Raw genomic sequence first — 18272 nt, 5'->3', positions numbered from 1 at the left:
TTGATCAATATCTGCTATGCAATATGGTTAATCTGTCCAAAAGTGAATGTAAAGATGGGAATAAATATTTGGCAGTGATTCCCTACACCAGTTAACTACAGCTGCTGATTTTTTGAGGAAGAAGTATGAAAATGGCCTCTTGGCATTCTTGGGTAATTTTTACTTGAAGAATCATAAAAACTGTGGCAAGCCAGAACTTTACATACACACTAATACCACAAAACTAAGATATAAAAGCCATTTATTCAAAAAAATGTGGTGGTGTCAAATCACATACACAAGCCAATATTGAGCTACAAACACAGACCAAACAGTTCTATAAACAGAAACTGGAGTGTTCATATACCATAGTACCTGAAAAAGACCGTTAATAAAAAGGAGTCCATAAGTATTTCATTTCACTTTTTCTATATGGCTCCTTGCTGAATGTCTTTGCCTAAGTTAGTGTACACTGAGCCAGAGGTAGAGTCCCAAGTAAAGCATCTAATGCCTCAGGGCTCCATTAAAAACCTTTATTCTTCTAAACAAAAGGAAAGTCTAGTCTATAGTTTTCTGTATGACACTGAAGTAAAGCCTCTTTGCTTGAACAGTACGGCATTCCCAAGCGCATTTGGCATTAACCTAGATTGAGACTGTGCTGTGGAACCACCTCAGTTCTCCTCCCCTTCAGACTCCGACTCTGGAAGAGAAGAGAGTGAAACACTTCATGTAGGTTGCACAAGGACACTGATGTGACTAATTATATAAAAATAACAAGATATCCTTCCAAAACATAAATGAAAATTTTCACCACACCTAGTACTTCCTAGGAAAGGCTGGTAGATCAAACAGAGAAAACAAGAAAGAAACAGCTTCAGGAGATGAAGGTTTACTCTGCTGCCCCCCATGGTGGAGCTCTTCATTTACAGATCTGTTACTAAATTTTCAACATGTTGCTATGAATGATTCTGGTCCTCATCTACGGAGCCCCAATGTGTACTGGAGCTGAGTTTAATAAAGGATCAGCATTATCTGCTCACTCTGCTAATCTCTATGAGTAGACTGTACTACTCTCACCCAGGAAGCACCCTTGAAACTATTTGCTTTGCAAATATCAATCAGCATCACCATCCAGCTTATCTAGAAAGGCTACCCTACAGGAAGTATGAAACATGTACAAATCAGTTTTTTAAATTATTTTTATGGCACAAGATAAAGTTCATTTAGTAACAGAAGCAGAAGAAGTAGAAGTAACCTAGAAGCAGGAGTACACATGCTTGTTTTGTAACCTAAAGCTACTTTGCATCATATTATATTTCTGTGCTCACCTGACAGGAAAGGGCTCACTGCCAGCAAACATTACACCACAGATCAGATTTCTGAGGGCAAACATGGGCTGCGTGTTTTTACAGAAACATTTTGTCTCCGTTTGTACTGGACTTTGTAATTAAGGACATTTGACAGAGGGGACATGCAGGAAAGGATAAAAATAAAGAGCAGCTGAGGCATACAAGCAAAAAATTTTTTAGAAAAGTTTAATTAGACCAAGCTTGCCCATCCAAAATCTAAGTGTGAAAGCAGCTGCCATTTTTATACTGCCACCTGAACATGTGAATTGCTGCTAAGTTTTATCTGTTCCTGCATATTTCCTCCAAGTTTATAAAATAAATTACATTAAATGGATGCAAATGGACCCTAATAATTCTATCCATATCTATTACACATGGATTTATCCTCCCAACTGATGGGGAATTTTTTTTTCTATGCAAAAAAAGGTAACTTATTCAGTAGAAGTATTTTTCTATCAACATGAGGAAAACCAAGTTAGGGACAAAAGAAACTAGTTCCCCTTCTAAACAACCATTTTAAAGCAGCAAATACAGACCACATAATGTTAACCTGACCATTCAGCTGAAGCCAGTTGCAAGAGTCAGGGTGCAGGCAAGCTCATGCTCTGTGCCATTAAACATGACAAGAGCAAAAAAGGCACTGAGACAGAAAACTGCTTGGCTGCAGGTGTTAGCACCAAGGTACTCGATGCTGTCAGCAGTGCAGAGTTCCTCCCTGCAGAAGCTGAAAGAGTTTATAGACAAGTGGTACTCAATGAATAAAGGACTTCACAGGGACACCACAATCACTGAAAAAGCAGCAAGTGGTGTTAGGCTTAGCCATGACTGGAAACAATTGAGATGGTCGTGCCTGCTGTTTTGTATTTTGAGTCCTGAATACTTCGTATCCTGGTACAACTAAAATGTGAAAAAATAATCATTTGTTCTGCAAAGAAACTACTATAGTTCTTCAAATGAACCCATACCTTCTTCAGCATTTTGCAGCCACTCCACAAATTTCTTCATCTGGTCAAGAAAAACACTTTTGCCTTTAGCAACGTGTGCTTCTTTATACCACTTGAGGATAGCTTCTTCACTCAGAACATCAGCTGAAATACAGATCAGTGTTTGTAAAAAAAAATGTATTTTTTAGAGATCAGCAGATTTTGAACATGAGAGGACAAAGATTTTTTATAAGGCAGCATACAGCTAATATGATTGCAGTGGAACAAGCTTTGCATCATCTATATTAGGCTTCAAATACAGAATATTTGATGCATATAATGGGTTCCAGATGCAATAAAATGTGTAATGTATTAGGCTTAAAATAAAGTATCAAATACTGTGCTTCTGTCAAGAAGAGTTCTTTCTTCATCTGTTTTAAATATACCACATAAGATTGCTGGATAAAAGAAATATAATAATCAGCCTGCACATCTTGGAAGTTACCACAATAAGAATTACCATGCTTTTTCTTGCTGTTGTATCACAGAATTGTGCATGTTTCTAGAAGTCTGAAGTGACAGATTCTTCCTGACTGAACACTTAAGAGACAGCCAGTAGGGATTTTTTGCAATTATTTTCCCCTAAAGGTCTTACATTGTCTTTAGCAAATAAGTTTTAAGGTCACTATTCTGACTACCCATTTTAAGGGACTGGCTTGGAGGGACAGCACAGCTGACATTTTTATGTCAAGAATCAGGAACAAAACAGCTGTCAGTGAGGAGATGTGAGGCTGAGTACAATTCAGAATAAAGAAATACTAATAAATAGCAAGGACACTTATTGTTACCAACATATGCAAATTTAGGTCTAGCAGCAGACCTCTAGCCCCAGGACAAAGCTCCTGTGATCCAGCAAGCCAAGTAGCTCAGTAATTGATGGCTGTAAAGGCAAAATCTGGGATCCACAATGGCATTTTGGCAGTTATGTAATACAAGAGGCAAGAACAAACAACATCATCAACAAGAACAAAAAAATCAAACTGTATTTGTTCTATAAAAAGACTAAAGACAGCTTTCTACACCTCATTAAAATTTCCATTCTTTTTGTCTTTGAACAAACTACCCTCCCTGCCCAAAATCAACACATTTATGTACTTCACTGCTTCCCTGAGCATCTAGGGGCTGTCCCACCCCCTGGGTATTTGCTTGCCAAGGCACCAACCCTCACCTTCTGCTTCAGCCTAAAGTTAGAGCAGATGTGGCAGGGAAGGGAAGGAGACAAACTGAAATAAATGACACTAAAACCCCAAAGCATCTGATCAAATGAGACAGAGGAGACACATTTCACATATGCTGCTGAATAATAAACAGATGGAAGCAACCAGGGATACATTTGAACTTAATCAAAACTATTCCAAGACATTCAACAGTAACCGAATGTGAATTCTCCTTGAAAATTAGGAATTTAGTAAGACTGTGTGACTGGAAATTACCTTGTCTCTCAGGAACTTTTCCAAAATAAAACCTCTTCTGCAGCTTACTGCAGCTGACAGTAATACTGAGAAAATGCAGGGAAAAGGGGGACTGAGCTGGCTCTAGGCTTTTTTCCATATATAAAAATTGTGCTTGGTGAACCTACAAGAGGGACCAAAAATTTCCACCATCTTCCTGAAATCACAACCTGCCACAAGGAACTTTTTCTCCAACGTTACAGAAATACTGGAGAGAAGAAAGAGGTTTTAAACATGTTGCATTAACTACTTGCTGGTAGTCCTTAGTAGCAGCTCAAAGGCATTACAGTATTTCATTAATCTGGATTTTAGTTTAGCAAACCTGAAAATATTTCACATGGACTCATAAACCTGAAGTTTAATGTAAAAGTGCATGTGAAAAGATCACATTTACCTCAGAGTCCTGAGGTTCACACAACTATATCTGCAAAATTACTCAGGGTATGGCACACAGGACAGGCAAAGAAAATCAGGAGAGATTTCAGAAAAAAAAGCAACAACCAAAAAAACCTAAAGTAGAGCAACCCTGTCCTGAGCTCAAGCTCTGGGGCGCTGTGGACATTCACAAGTATGAAGCTGTTGTATAGAAGTGCTGAATCCCATTGCTTCATGACAGGTGACATTTTGATACTGTGCAAGGAAGCACCTTCAGGTAGGAACATAGCTCAGTTCAAAAGTAACAGGACTCAAGTCTGGTTTTTGTCTTTATTTTGATTTGAAGCCTGTAAGCTCAATGGTTTTGTGGCCAAAAGGGAGAGTGGAATTTCTCCCTCCCTTCCCAAAACCCCCATCTGATAAAAGCAGCATGCACTCTCACTGTGTGCCTCAAAGATTAAAACATTCTCAAGTCTGGAAGATGAAAAATTTGCCTGTATTTAACTCCATGGCAATAAACCTCCTACCCTAACAGAGAAGAACAAAATGTCCTGAACTACAAAAAGGGCAACTGCAATGCTCCTTTAATTTCTAAGAAATGTTATGTGTAATACATTCATGCCTCCAGTGCTCATAAGGGATGGCATTCTCCCACCTGCACAAAGATGCTCAATTCAACAATCATGCAGGACAGGGTATAGTTAATCATACCTCTAAGTTGCTTTGAAGCAGTGGGAAGGGAAAATGGAAGGAGGAGGAAGGGAAAATGGAAGGAGGATGAAGGGAATGACTCATTTTGTATATATATAGTTATTCCTAATTAAAGTTGATTATAGATATACTTTAATGGCTGAAGCTGAGCACTGCAGTTTGTGGGCGTGTGCACATCATTCTCACTGCAGTGCCAGGTGATGTCAGCCCCACAGAGCTGCTTTTCCTGCAGGTGCAGCCAACTGCCACTCAAACCACCCACGAGCAGAGCCTCCAGGGATGTCCCTCATGAAAGGGAGAAGCTGCAGAGCACAGACTGAACAGCCCAGTCTCTTTTCTTCAGGGTTAACTGGAAAGTTACTTGAAGTTCAGGTCTCAGCTTTGCACTCAATCACCCGGTTCAAATGAATTCCTGCTTTTAACTCAAACCACATAGCCACAGGCAGTAAAGGGAAAAGCACACCCTGGCAGCTGCCAACACAGTCAATCAATCTGCAAAATGCAACTCTATTGCAGCTAACTCAGCTGGGAGAACAGAGCCTTCACACAAGGCTTCTTTCAATGCAAGGAATGTCACCCACACTACAGTTAAGGCCCTTCTGGTTTGTTTTGGGTTTTTCCCAGGAAAATTTTGCATCAAGTACCACAAAAAGTACTTGAATAATTAAGATATTTAAAGATAATTGTAATCCATCAAAAAAATACCCCCTGTATGAAGTGAAACTTGAAGATTCCTTTCTTCTAAGTGTTCCCTGCAGAACTTGAGAATCTCTGTCAGTCTGCATCATTTGGTTGCTGTATCTCTGTACTGCAAAAGAATATCTCTGAGGTCTAATTATGCCTCAAACCAGAGTCCTACTTCATATGCACTTGCAATCAGTTATTTCTTGTATTTTGCAAATGTTGTCTTGAATTCTAATGAAAAAGTACAGAGGCTTTGTGTTTGCCATTCAAAGGGTGAAATTCTGATCTTCATGAAAGGGACGATCATTAATTTCAACAGTGTCAAGATTTCACATTTGAAATTTCAAGGATATAAACAAACTAAAGGAAAGGGACCAACAGGTGATTATGATATATAGCACGTATTCCAATAACAACAGTGCTTATTTTACCAACAGTGAAGGGACACACTGCAACACAGAAGGAACTAGCAAACAACACACATCTTGCAATGCAAGCAAGGAAGCCAGCAAACTTACTGAGTGCCACTCAGAATTCAGCAATTCTTATTCTGCAGCTGGCTTTTAGATCTTGGTCAAAATGCAGCTGTTTGATAAACAATTGTACCGGCTTAAAGTGAAAACCAGAGAAGCAACATCATAGCTGGGGATCAGTACAGAACTGCACAGGTTATTTTTGTCCATACTGTCATAGGAACACAAGGGTAGAGTAGTAATAATAATGTTAACAAGCTTTAACCAACTACAGAACTGTAGCTTCTGCAAATTATACCTACAAGCCAGTAAGAAGCTGCTGTTACTTAAAGGAAAATAGGGCTTGGGTTTACATTGGGGAAAAAATGGATGCTCCATCTTGTTTAGAGACAGAATAAGGAATTTTAAAAAATCAACACCACAGACTTTCAAGATCTTCTAGGTGCTAATGAGCCCCAGCTGTCAACATGTTTAGGTATTATCAGGTAATTCACAGGAAAGTAATCCAAGGGCTATTTCATGATGGAAATATGGAAAGCATGGAGATGCAAGATGTTGGACATCCTGATGAGAGTAGTCATAGCACTAAATTAGTCAAAGCGTGACTGGCATTAGGTGCCTATCATCACTGCTGGCTATTTTTATGCCCAGGAAGCACTCCTACCTCATAATGAGTAACAAGCAACAAACTGAATGTGGATTCATGCTGGTACAAAGCTGCATTTTTATCTGCCCATTCAGATATTCAGATACCTTTATTTGTCACTAGATGAAGTTCATTAGGGACCCTGAAACCTCTCCAGACCTTGTGCATGTTACACTTAAGAACAACAGGAAGGGGAAGAGGGGTGTCTGCTGCTCCCTCAGCACTGACACAGCCAGTACCAGCTTTAGAGGCTTTTTTCCTCGGCTATTAGGAAACAGAAGATACATTGTAACTGGGAAGTTAACTAAATAAAGCACGTGTCTACAAAAAGACTCGATGGCTTGTTTTTAGTGGATAGATACGAACTGGGCAGCAGGAGAGGGTGAAATCTACCAGCACCGAAACAAGAGGAGGCAGACAGCATAGCACTGCACAAACCACACCATGAGCCACTAAAGCTCGACAGAGTCAGGTAGAAGAAACAGGAATTGAAGGCCTAGTGCTCCCAGAATCTTCCCTGGTTGACAAAGTAGCATGTCCTCACCTAATGGACACTGTTAACTGCAAAGCTGCCAAAACCATTTGGAACTGATGCTCCCTGCATCCAGCACCCAGCAGGGCCCTATGGCAGTGGCTGTAGGGTCAGGCAAACAGTTACCAGCAGGCAGCAGGTCTGTCAAACAGGGCAGATCCAGCTTCAGCCTAAACAGGGCCAGGAAGGGCTGGCAGCTGTGCTTCCACATGACTGCATCAGATGGCAGAGGCAGCAGGTGCTTCCACATGCCTGCCCTAGGTATTCCAGGCAGGAATACAGGCACAGCACATATTGGACAGACCGTACGGTAGCTCCAAACACTCCTCGAGACATCATGTGAATACTAAACAGTGTTGAGGCACCTGTATGCTGAGGCTGAAGTCTTCTCAGCCCTCCAAACAAGCCTGCCCAAGTAATCTCCTGAGTCAGGACAAGAGCACATGGGGTGAGCAGAGTAGATGGGAACTAGGCTCTTCAAGCATATGAAGTTTAATATTCAATTCAGTGATTTATTTTCTTTTTGATTTTAGAATGCTTTGGAATTTCAGGACTGCTCTTGCAGGCTAACACAGTAATGAATCTACAAAAATTCTGAAAGCAATCCTACACAAGCCTATTTCTGGCTTGACCATCAGTTATGCTTTGAGTGAATAGCAATTACGCCTCTCATTCACCATGTCCAAAGCAAATGTTCTTTTCCAAGGAAAACTGAATCCAGTGACTGCTGCAGCTTGCAGGTTCAAGTTGTTCTACGGTCATTAATAGTATTTACAAATTGTAGGATTTGAGGGCAGAAGGACAAGGGGCATTGCTTTTTCATTTATCATGGAGGCCACACTATATTGAAAGAAGGATAGAAATAAATCCACATGACTCACTTCCTTCTACCTTCTGAAACCATGAAATGATTGTAACAACTGGAACTCATTTGCCTTGAACATGTACCTGGACTCAACAGGGTGAACAAAGATCAACATCAGGTTTCTACTCCTGCTGACTTTTCTCCTCCAACTATTTATACCAAGAACAAACTGTTTGGCACCCACCCATCACACGCGGTGTAAGACCATTAGTCTCTATGACAACCCGATCAGAATAAACTTGTGAAGAAGTCAATTTCACAATAAAAATGAAATCCATCAAAACTATAGCATCTGCAAAAAATTGGCAGGAAAAGAAGAATAAGAAAAGCTCCTTCTGGTAGGGAGTGAATAAAAAAAACCTCCAACTCCAAACCCCTGAAAAATCTTCCTGCTAGAAGGGTCTGCACTCTCAGCGTTTCTTAAAACCAAGCTCTGATCTACTGTTCAAATCTGCCAGAAATTTATAGAAATATCTTCCTAGAACTGATTATATACAAGGACTAAACTGCACTTGAAAAGACTGGACAGTGCTTGATCCTGCTCACACTTCTTGAACGGGATGAAAGCAACAGAGGGAGACAAGGGCTTGTTTTGGCTTTTCCTGCTGCACACACTCTTTTGAATGCTCAAAGCACAAAGTATTCCAGAATTCAACATCAACACAGCCTTCTCATATGCACTGCTTGGTTCAACATCATAAGAGAGTGGTTGACACTGAGAATCCAAGCACAGAGTACAACAGTGGATTCCACACTTTTACCTTTATAAAAGAGTACCACTATCTTCTGAAAGGCTTTCATGAAGTGGATGTTGTCATAACAGTACTCCTGCACCTTCTGGAGTAGGATCAACTCTGACTGGCCTTGAGTGCTGAACACAGCAAGCAGGGGGGCATATTGCTGAAAGCAAGAGAGGGTAAAAAATAAAATGCATGTCAGTATACTTAAAAATAGATAAACTTTTTTAGAATAAACATCATGAATTTCATCCCTGAAAATGTTTCACTGAAACCTCAGATTTACTTGTACACTGCATTTTCTAAAACACATACAATGCATATACACAAACATCCATGGTTTTGTGTAGCATGTCCTGCATGCTTAAAGCTAAAATTCAGTACCAGATAGTAACTGGATTCTGTAAAATCAATTTATAAAGCCCACAATCTGGCATTACTTCTGTCATACATTTCACAATGCAACATTCTGTTCATTCAGGAGTGATGCTTTACAGATGTTCACAATGTAAGACATCCCAGGATGAAATACATGAAAAAAAGTCTCTAGTTTCACAGGGGTTTTAGAAGTCCCAAGAAACTGAAATAAAGTAAATTATTCCAAGTTAACTATGATCAACTGTCTTTATTTTTTCTCATTACCGCAATCAAGAATATCATGACAGCCCTTGGTAAACAGCAACATTTTCCAAGCACAGTATTAACTGCTTATGTTACTCTGACAAGACAGTAATGGTACATTTCATAGTCTTTTTTTGGTGTTTGTTAATATCATTAAAAAAACCCAAAAACTTGTTTTGCAATTTTCCCCTCTTATTTCAGAACTTAAAACTAAAAATTACACTGAAGGACCCTATCTTTCCTTAAAAGCTAGTGTTTATATCCATATCTCTCCAATTTTCTGCCATCTTAGCCTCTGATGAGTTCAGCTAAGACCACAATCTTAAAATTAAGATAATTTTAAGAGCATTTTTCAGAGATTAAGTTTAATTACTTTTGATTTTCAGAGACCTTAGCCAAATATACATTGCATATTATTATTTCATCTGCTTTTGTACTAATCAGCCTTTCTTCCAAGTTTTCAATAACCCCCAGTTTGGCATTTTCCAGCTGGACTTGCAATAGCCTGAGGTCACAGAATTGTGGTCTAGGTGACCAGGGCTGCTGCTGGTCTTAGGTGACAAACCACCCATCACCCACAGCACTGATGGGCATATTTAAAAGTACACTTCAGCACCCCTCCAAAAAGGGCTAATCCTGAGGGTTTTCTCCAAAATGGTCCATGGAAATAATTAGTAAAACACATGAAAATCAACTGAAATTTGAAAGGTTGTTCCAAAATGGGTTTTGCAATAATTATCAGCTGTTTAAGAGAGCATGAAATCACAACAGCCACAAGCAGCTCAGCAGGCTGACAGTATTTATTACTCTTGGAAGGAACTGCCTTAAAATGGCCAGATATAGCTAATGCCAGAGGCCAGGTTTTTCCACTCCTGGCAGGTACAGCCACATCTTTAGAAACAATGTCAGTGCTTTGGTTAGAGCACTGAAAAACTTGTGCAGGCTGTGAGTAGCTCTTTTTCCCCTTTTAGCTCTTGTAGCATTGAGCTAATCCAAATTGTAGGAAGGCAGGGCAATATACAGTGCATTTGGGTTTATTTAATACCCTCAGCAGAACTCACCCCCATCCACTCGTTTGTGAAGTGCTGCTGTCTATAAACATTAATAACTTCGAATAAAAATCCTAGGTTTTCAGTTTGGAAGTAAATTGTCTTCATTTTGCCACATCTGACTTTAGCCCCTCCACATTCCTCCCTCACTTCTCAACTGGTACAGGCTCACAGTTATGAGTTTTACAGATGTCTAAATGACTAAGGAACCTTCTTATTGCTGGCTGAGCAAGTGGCAGTACTATCTATTTGTGTCATGTTAAGGAGCAGGGGCTCAGCACCCACTTTGCTGTGAAGTTCACCAGAACCTTGCCTGCAGTGAGAATTGTCTGGAAGATTCTCCTCACCTATGGAGAACATCTCTTCTCTGCACTTGAGGAGGCCAAGGCAATAAGCCCCTCCAGTGTCACAGTGAGGTTACTGGGACAATGAGGAGCTTATTCTGTGACATCCAGGGTTGAACAGCTTGCCCTGTCTCCTCCTGAGGTCAGCTCCTGCTGGTCCTGCCATATGGATGGCACACATGGCTTTAACTGCACTGCCCAAGTATGCTCGTCCATGGCTGCCCACCTCAACCCTGCTGTTAGGTAGCCACCCATCCAGCACGGCTTTCAAAGACCTGTGAACTAAGTCAATAATACTCTGTGCTCTGACCCATCTCATCTTTTCACCAGGGGTGCCTTGTGTACAACCGATTGAAAGAATCTGGTGAGTTAGAGACTGGTTAGAGACAGATATGAAAGCTCTGGCAACGTGGTTTGTGAAAGTCACCTGTCATACAAGAATGGAGCCACACAAGAATAAACCCCACCATCTGACATGTCACACATCAAGTATGTATTCACACACATCCCAATCACAGCACCAGGTCAAAGCAACTCCCTGTTTCCTGGGACATGGACACACAGCAAGGCACAGAACTGAGCTCTGTACCATCCTAACAGTGCTATTCCACTTTCTGGGGTTGGCTCAGACACTGAGGTAGGTGAGAGCCCTAAGAGAAGGATCCAGGATCTGTCTCCACCTATCCTAAGAGGAAGGATGTGAAAAATGATGTTTCATTTTCAAAGACTGAACTGTAAAGAATCAGCTATCAAAGTCTTTATTTCTGTTTTTCTTGCTTCTATTAAAATCTTACTCCTGAGTCCAAATAGTAAATAACCCAAACAAATTTTCCTCAGTTTTTAGAAAGTGGATGCACCTAGAAAGATTCCTATCTTATGCAGGCAAGATGCCTTGCCTAATTCATTGGGGTGATGCATAGGACTAAACATCCAGTCAGCAAGATTTGTACAAAGCCAGCTATGTTTCTCTTTTCCCAGAGTTCAAATATTCCAGAAAGTGTTTGTTAATTTGCCCTGCAGTACTAGACAATAAATCTCAATGGAAACTTTGTTACAACTCAAAGAGAGATAATCAAATTTTACATCAAAGGAACAAGAAAAACAATGTCTCTCCTCCTTCTGGAAACTATCTTGTCTTTCTCCTGCTATTTGAGCAGATATTACTTGAGAAAACTTGAAGGCATTCATTCTTACCATCAAAGACTACACAGTATCCCAAGAGACTGCATTTCTAGGATTACTGATTGGGAAACCAAATTCAGACAAAAGGACAGCAGTAGTAGGAGCTAAACCAACATGGGAACACCCAAGTACAGAGACATCCAATATGAAGAAAGATCTATTTTACCATAAAGAATAAATCCTGGATTGCTTCTGTTCCAAGGCAAACCTTTGAAGCCCTGGCTATGAGGGAGCATTCTCCTGGTCACAGATTACCTGCTTCAAAGACTAAGTTTGCTGAAAAGCTTCTGCTCTCACATCCAGTGTCTTGCACTGCACAATTACTTCAGACTTAGATGAGGAATACCAACGATGGCACTGATTGATGCTTCTGCATTGGTTTGGTGTTTCTTTTCCATCCTAAGGTCTTCAGAGTTTTTGTACCAACATGGAGTGGTGGTACTGCAATACTGCAGCCTGTCTTTCTAAGTATACAGTTCCCTCATCCTCAAGGACAGTAGCTGGATCAGAGATAACCACACTGTATGTACACACAGTCCAAGCCAGCTCACCTGACAAGTCACTGAGCATCCAGCTACCACAGCCAAAATTGGCAACAACCAATTCACAGATTCTGGCCTTGGCATTCCTGCCTGGATCTACCCAGCCCTCTGCACAGCCAGCACAGGTGCTGCCTCACCATGCTCCCAGAATGTCTTTGCTCCTGGCAAAGACATTGCAAAGGCAGTTCCTGCAGGTTTACTAGTCAGGTCTGAGCAGGCTGAGTCCCAGCAATCACTTAGCCCTGCCCCAGTGCAAGGAGCCTCTCAGGGCCCTGGCACCCTGGGAAAGCACAAGGAAGAGAGGCTCAGGCTGTGACCACCTTGGCTTGCCCTGGCACTGTGGGACTCAGGGCACTCAATGATCTGAAATACCTCAGCCCTCAGCATGTATTTGACAGAAGTCAGACTATACACAATGCTTGGTATGCTCAGCATCAGCCTTCAAAAATCTAAATCTCCTGGATTTAAACAGGTAAAAAACTTTGATAGCCCAAGAATGTGTTCTGTAAATTCTTCCCCTCTTCACCCATGCACGCACCTTTAGATGTTTGAGGGCCTGCTCTGCCACCAGCTCTTCTTTCTTGTTCCATTCCACAGCATTCATGACACAGGTCCAAAGGAGACCAATCACTGCTGGCTCTGGCAGCTCATTTCTTTTCATTTCCTCTTTCACATAGAGCACTACCTGGGGAAGGAAATAAGGGACATTTCCAATGAACCAGAAATGATGCTGACTTTCCAAACACTTGTAGTCTTTTTCAACATCATGGTGTAGAAGCATTAAGAAACAAAATTAGAACAAGATTTTGACCCTTCCCTCCAACCTAACAGTTAATGCAGTTAAAGGAAATACATTCTCAAGGATAAGTGAAGGAAAACCACCCCCATCCCACAGACAACCACATTTGGAAATATAGAGAATATTTGGTTGCTTTAGTCTTAAGCACAGAGTGAACGGATGAATAAATTAAAATAGTTTAAAGAAAAACAGAGGAAATCTGTTCCTCTCTACCTAATGTTGATTTAAGTCCTTGATTATTATTATATAAACAGAAAGTTTTTACCTCCTTAATTGGGCATTCCTGAGAGAGACGTTCTTGCAGTTCTTTTTGAAGTTCTTTACGAGTCCCCAGTGACTGCTGAACTCTAAGGAAATCTGAGAGCTCTTTCAGACCTGCTTCAGTAAAATACTTGGCAAAATGGTCCACATTTTGCCTGTTGGCTGGAAATAGTTCCTAAAAAGACAGGAATGCTGTCTGTTAAATAACCATCTATGACTCTTTACAGAATGGAAAGAACATTTTTTTAAGAATGAACAGTGGGAATAACCTGTTACTTCACTTAAAACACTGCTTGTATGCACACTTGAAAAGTCAACACTTCATTCATATTGCAGTGTTTCACTGTAGTGGAGGGAAAAAATGATGTCCAGTTACACAAATAAGCTAACACCCACTCCATGTGAAGTGCATGTACTTATAAACAGCCATGAGCCAAACATGTTGCTCAAAGCAGTCCTAAGAGGAACCATATTTTTTCCAGATTCCAAGAGTCTTGTAGGGAAAGTACAAAGGAATAGATGGCAAAGCACATTTATCATTCTCTCCCAGTGCATCCACACATTTATCTCTTAAGAAAAATACATACTGAACAATACATAAGTGGCCCAGGCATCCTGACCTACCACTAATGCATCATTTAACAAAAATCACAAAATCCACTATGCACTGTTAACATTAACTCCTGTAAGCATTTCTAATTAAAAAGCACTGTCAATTTATTAAAGCCCAGCTACTTAGAAAAGTTAAAATTATTCTTAAAAATCACTACAGCAAATGCACCATCATGGGAAGCATTTAATGGCATTTGCTCACCATCCATTCTTGGTGTCTTAACAATGATCTGTGGGATGGATAACACTTTTTTTAACAAAGAAGCTGGAGACTTTCCATCTATTTACTTACTGACTAATTAAATTAAGAAACTTTCATGAAGGCATCTATGCTAGGCAACATCATCTGATACTTTCCAGTTGTTTAACTGAGCAGAGTAATGAGAGCCAACAACTGAAAATTTGTCAGTCAAGCCTGAAATAGAAATAAGATGCAGTTTTCTTCCCTGCCCTCTCCACACAAAAACCAGTGTAATTAGCCCCTTTCCCAGTTAATGGCAAATTATTTAAGATTTGGACACTTAAAATCAAGAACAAATTGAAGAGATGGAGGAGCATGGGAGGCTCCTTACTTAGGATACTTGCTTAATTACATATTACTGAGGTAGAAACAGGAAATACTGCTGAGTATCCAGGCACTGCTACACAGGATGTGTATTTGCTGCATTATCATAGCAGCAATCTTTCTGAAGGATTAAAAAACCCCAAATGCTCTTCAGAAAGACGCTGAGAGAAAAAGGCACATGAAATTGCTACAAAATATTCATCTATTCTCTGAATATCTTGCTACAAACCCAGAACACAGGTTTTGAGTCCTAAGGCTGAAAGCCTTCTGCACTGTACCTACTAGGTCTGCTGCCACCACTGCAGGACCATTTATGCTCCCTAGATGGCTACTGCTGCAGAAAATGAGCTTACTATTCATTTACTATACCATTTAAACACTGCTGCTTCAGAAAGCTACATTCAAATCTAACTCCTTCTACTTTATATACCATTTGCAAAAGGAAAACATGTTTAAAGAAATAGAGCTTCTCATGCCCATATGCTGGTATGTTTAGTTAGCAGTGGTTAGGAAAAAACCACCATTTATTTAATTCCCAAGCCCCATATATACAGTCTCTCAGAAGGCATCTGACTACAGGAAAAACAGAGACAGAATGTAAAACCATGTGATACTTAATATTCCTGAACCTGTATCAGTGCTACAGCCATAACAATATTGCTGTGTTTCAAAACATTTTAGAAATGCTAACAGAGTCTGAGGGGGAGTTAACATGCTTACAGCAAACTACCATCTGCATTTCATTTCCTTCTTTCTCCCTGGGAGAGATAAAGATTATTGAAAATATATTGTACTTACTAGCAATCTCTTATCGAGGTTGGCTTTTCTTAAAGCAGAGGTAACAGAATTGGCATCTTTCTCTGCCATCCATGCTTTAAAAAGCTTTACAGCGAAAGAGGCTGCAATCCCTATCAGAGAAAAGCACAAAACCTGTTTCAGTAATTTTCAACATAAATTAGAGCTGACTATAAGAAGTTCAAGGTTACAAAAAAGCTACAAGACTGGGGAATGAAAATACATTTTTGACAACAGAAACAAACATATAGAGCTGAAATGCCTATTTTCTTCTTTAATGCAAAATTCGTTTTCTGAATTATGCTAGATTGTTTGAAAATCTTTTCATTTGGTATTGCCCATCTCCATTTAGTTGTTCAAAGCTTTTCCTTGCAATTGTTTTTCCTACATTCCAATTCACAGACTAACTACAATGCAAGAGGAAAAATTATGCATTAAATGGACAGGAAACAAAGGCATAAAGCAATAAAGAATAATCAAGAACAAGAACTAAAAAAACATATATTCATATTTTTTCTTAGCAAATCCTGGAATAGGGTTAAATAACTTTGCATTTTAAGGTGACTGATTGTACAATGTTCTCCTAGGAGGCATTTAGTAGCCAGTTTTACCAGGCACAAACACTAGTTCAAGTGAAAAAATTCCTTCCTCGAGGCAAAAGTTAGTATTTTGTGTATTAAATCAAACTAACTCTACCTCCACTAGCTGTGGATTTCCCAGGGGAGTTAATAAACCATTAAGCCCACATGTCCCATTTCCTAGAGCAGCAGCACCACCACAACTGCTCCAGGTTCTCCATTGCAAGGGCAGGGAGCTGAAGGAAGCTGAAAGGTCTGGGAGATGGAGCTCATCCGTGAAGAATGCTGCCTGTAGGTCAGTTATGATTCTCCATCCTACACTCACACCAACACCAGGGCTACTGAAGGCAGTGGTAATGGTAATGCATAACCAATAGCACTATCCTAGGCTACAGCTGCCCACTGTGGTTTTCTGTCTCACCTCCAGATAGTCCAGAAGCTCTCAGAGCTACATGGGACCTACTGGTGAGAAGGAGCTTCATCACTCTTAGCCACTTTATAGATAGATATTCATTATTTTTATTTCTAGGATAGTTTGACTAAATGATTCACTGAACAAGAACAGAAAAGACTATTCCCAGACCCTGTGAAGTTCACTGACTTTACACATCTTGACTGTGTAAGTTTTGGCAAGCTTATTTCAGGAGCTTAGCGGTCAGACATGATCCTTAGAGAAATATTGTACAGAACCAGGGATGCACCATGCCAGACCAAGAGAGGCCTCAAAATACTTCCTGGGCTTGGTTTACATGTTGGACATGATGCAGCAATCCTAAGTGCTGCAAGCTGACTAACCAAGACTAACAAAGCCTGGTCAGCCAGTAGGTGACCTAGGCACCTACTGCAAACACCCTTCAGCCTATCCATGAGCTTATGTGCCCAGTACCAAACTTGAATGGAATGGTCTCTGTCACCAAGCATTGTCCCAATACACATATCCTACATATTTCTGCTAGTTTTAGCTTAAAACAAAATAAGTTTTATGCCAGTATCAGTATTAGAGGGAGTGCTGTTTTCAGCTGGGGTAGAGTTAATTTTTTTCACAGTGGCTGTATGGGGCTTTATTTTGGATTTATGCTGAACACTGGATTGACAATACAGATATATTTTTGTTATTCCTGAGCAGGGCTTACAAAGAGCCAAGACCTTTTCTGCTTTTCCATCTGCCATGCTGGCTAGGAAGCTGGGAGGAGACACAGCTGGGACAGATGGCCCCAACTGACCACAGGGATATTCCAGACCATGTGACATCATGCTCAGTATATGAAGTAGGGAAAAGAAGCAAAAAGGGAGGAACATTTTACTCATTACATGTGATGGCGCCCTGCTCTCCTGGAGGTGGCTGAACACCTGTCCACGGGAGGCAGTGAACTAATTCCTTGTTTTGCTTTCCCTGTGTGTGCAACTTTTGCTTTCCCCATTAAACTTTATTTCAACCCATGCGTTCTCCAGATTTTACCCCTCCCATTCTCTTCTTGATCCCGATGGTGTGGGAGTCAGCAAGCAGCTGTGTGGGGCTTGACTGCTGGCTGGGATTACACCAAAACAGGTATGGTGGTTTGACCAGGAAGAAGTGGGAATTCTGGGATGCTGTGGTCAAACCAATGGGTGCTTGGATTTTGATATTGGCACCTGGTGTAGCCAGTGGGTTTTTGGACACACCTCTGAGAACACCCAGGGGTTAAAAGCAGAGCTTCGGCCCTGGGAGGCTCTCTTGGGACTTCGAGGGGCAGAGGTCGGATCTCCCCTCCCCCATCCAGCCGCTGCTGCTGGGCTGAGAGGGGCAGCCATGCGGTAGGCCTGGGCCTGGACAGACATGGGAGTGAGGAGGCCTTGGAGGATGGAAGGGTGGAGGAGCCCCAAGAGACATCGGGCAGCCATTCCCCCCCCCCCTTGGAGACAGACAGAGAGAGAGGGAGTGCAGCCTGTGTCATTATCTTGAAACTCAGTAAACATGTGCTGGCAGCAGGCAGCCCGGCTGAGGAGATGGGGGGTGTACAGCCAGGAGTCCAGCCGCTCGGAGGAGTTTTTAACCCTTCTTGGACAATGAAAACCTTACAGAACATTAACCCTTCCTAGACGAGAGATAGGAGTGGAGGAGGACGAAGGAAATGAGCGAGTGATGAAGGTCTGGACCAG

At 40.9% G+C, this 18272-nt stretch overlaps 1 protein-coding gene across 2 annotated transcripts in view; it reads right to left on the bottom strand.

The window, feature by feature from the left end:
- Positions 1–224: 224 nt before the first annotated feature.
- The window catches only part of BZW2 (basic leucine zipper and W2 domains 2), a 56433-nt gene continuing 38385 nt past the window's right edge, over positions 225–18272 (bottom strand). For both annotated transcript variants that reach the window (XM_058822272.1, XM_058822337.1), the window contains 6 exons: positions 15559–15668; positions 13588–13758; positions 13062–13208; positions 8810–8948; positions 2294–2416; positions 225–679 (listed from right to left, as the gene is read on the bottom strand). In XM_058822272.1, the coding sequence (XP_058678255.1) occupies positions 651–679; positions 2294–2416; positions 8810–8948; positions 13062–13208; positions 13588–13758; positions 15559–15668 (719 nt within the window). In that variant the 3' untranslated portion in view covers positions 225–650. The remainder of the gene's footprint in view (positions 680–2293; positions 2417–8809; positions 8949–13061; positions 13209–13587; positions 13759–15558; positions 15669–18272) is intronic.

This window comes from Ammospiza caudacuta, chromosome 1 (assembly GCF_027887145.1).
Source record: "Ammospiza caudacuta isolate bAmmCau1 chromosome 1, bAmmCau1.pri, whole genome shotgun sequence".
Lineage (NCBI taxonomy): Eukaryota > Metazoa > Chordata > Aves > Passeriformes > Passerellidae > Ammospiza > Ammospiza caudacuta.
The sequence above is the reverse complement of the archived record's forward strand: the minus strand, read 5'-3'. Positions and strand labels throughout refer to the sequence as shown.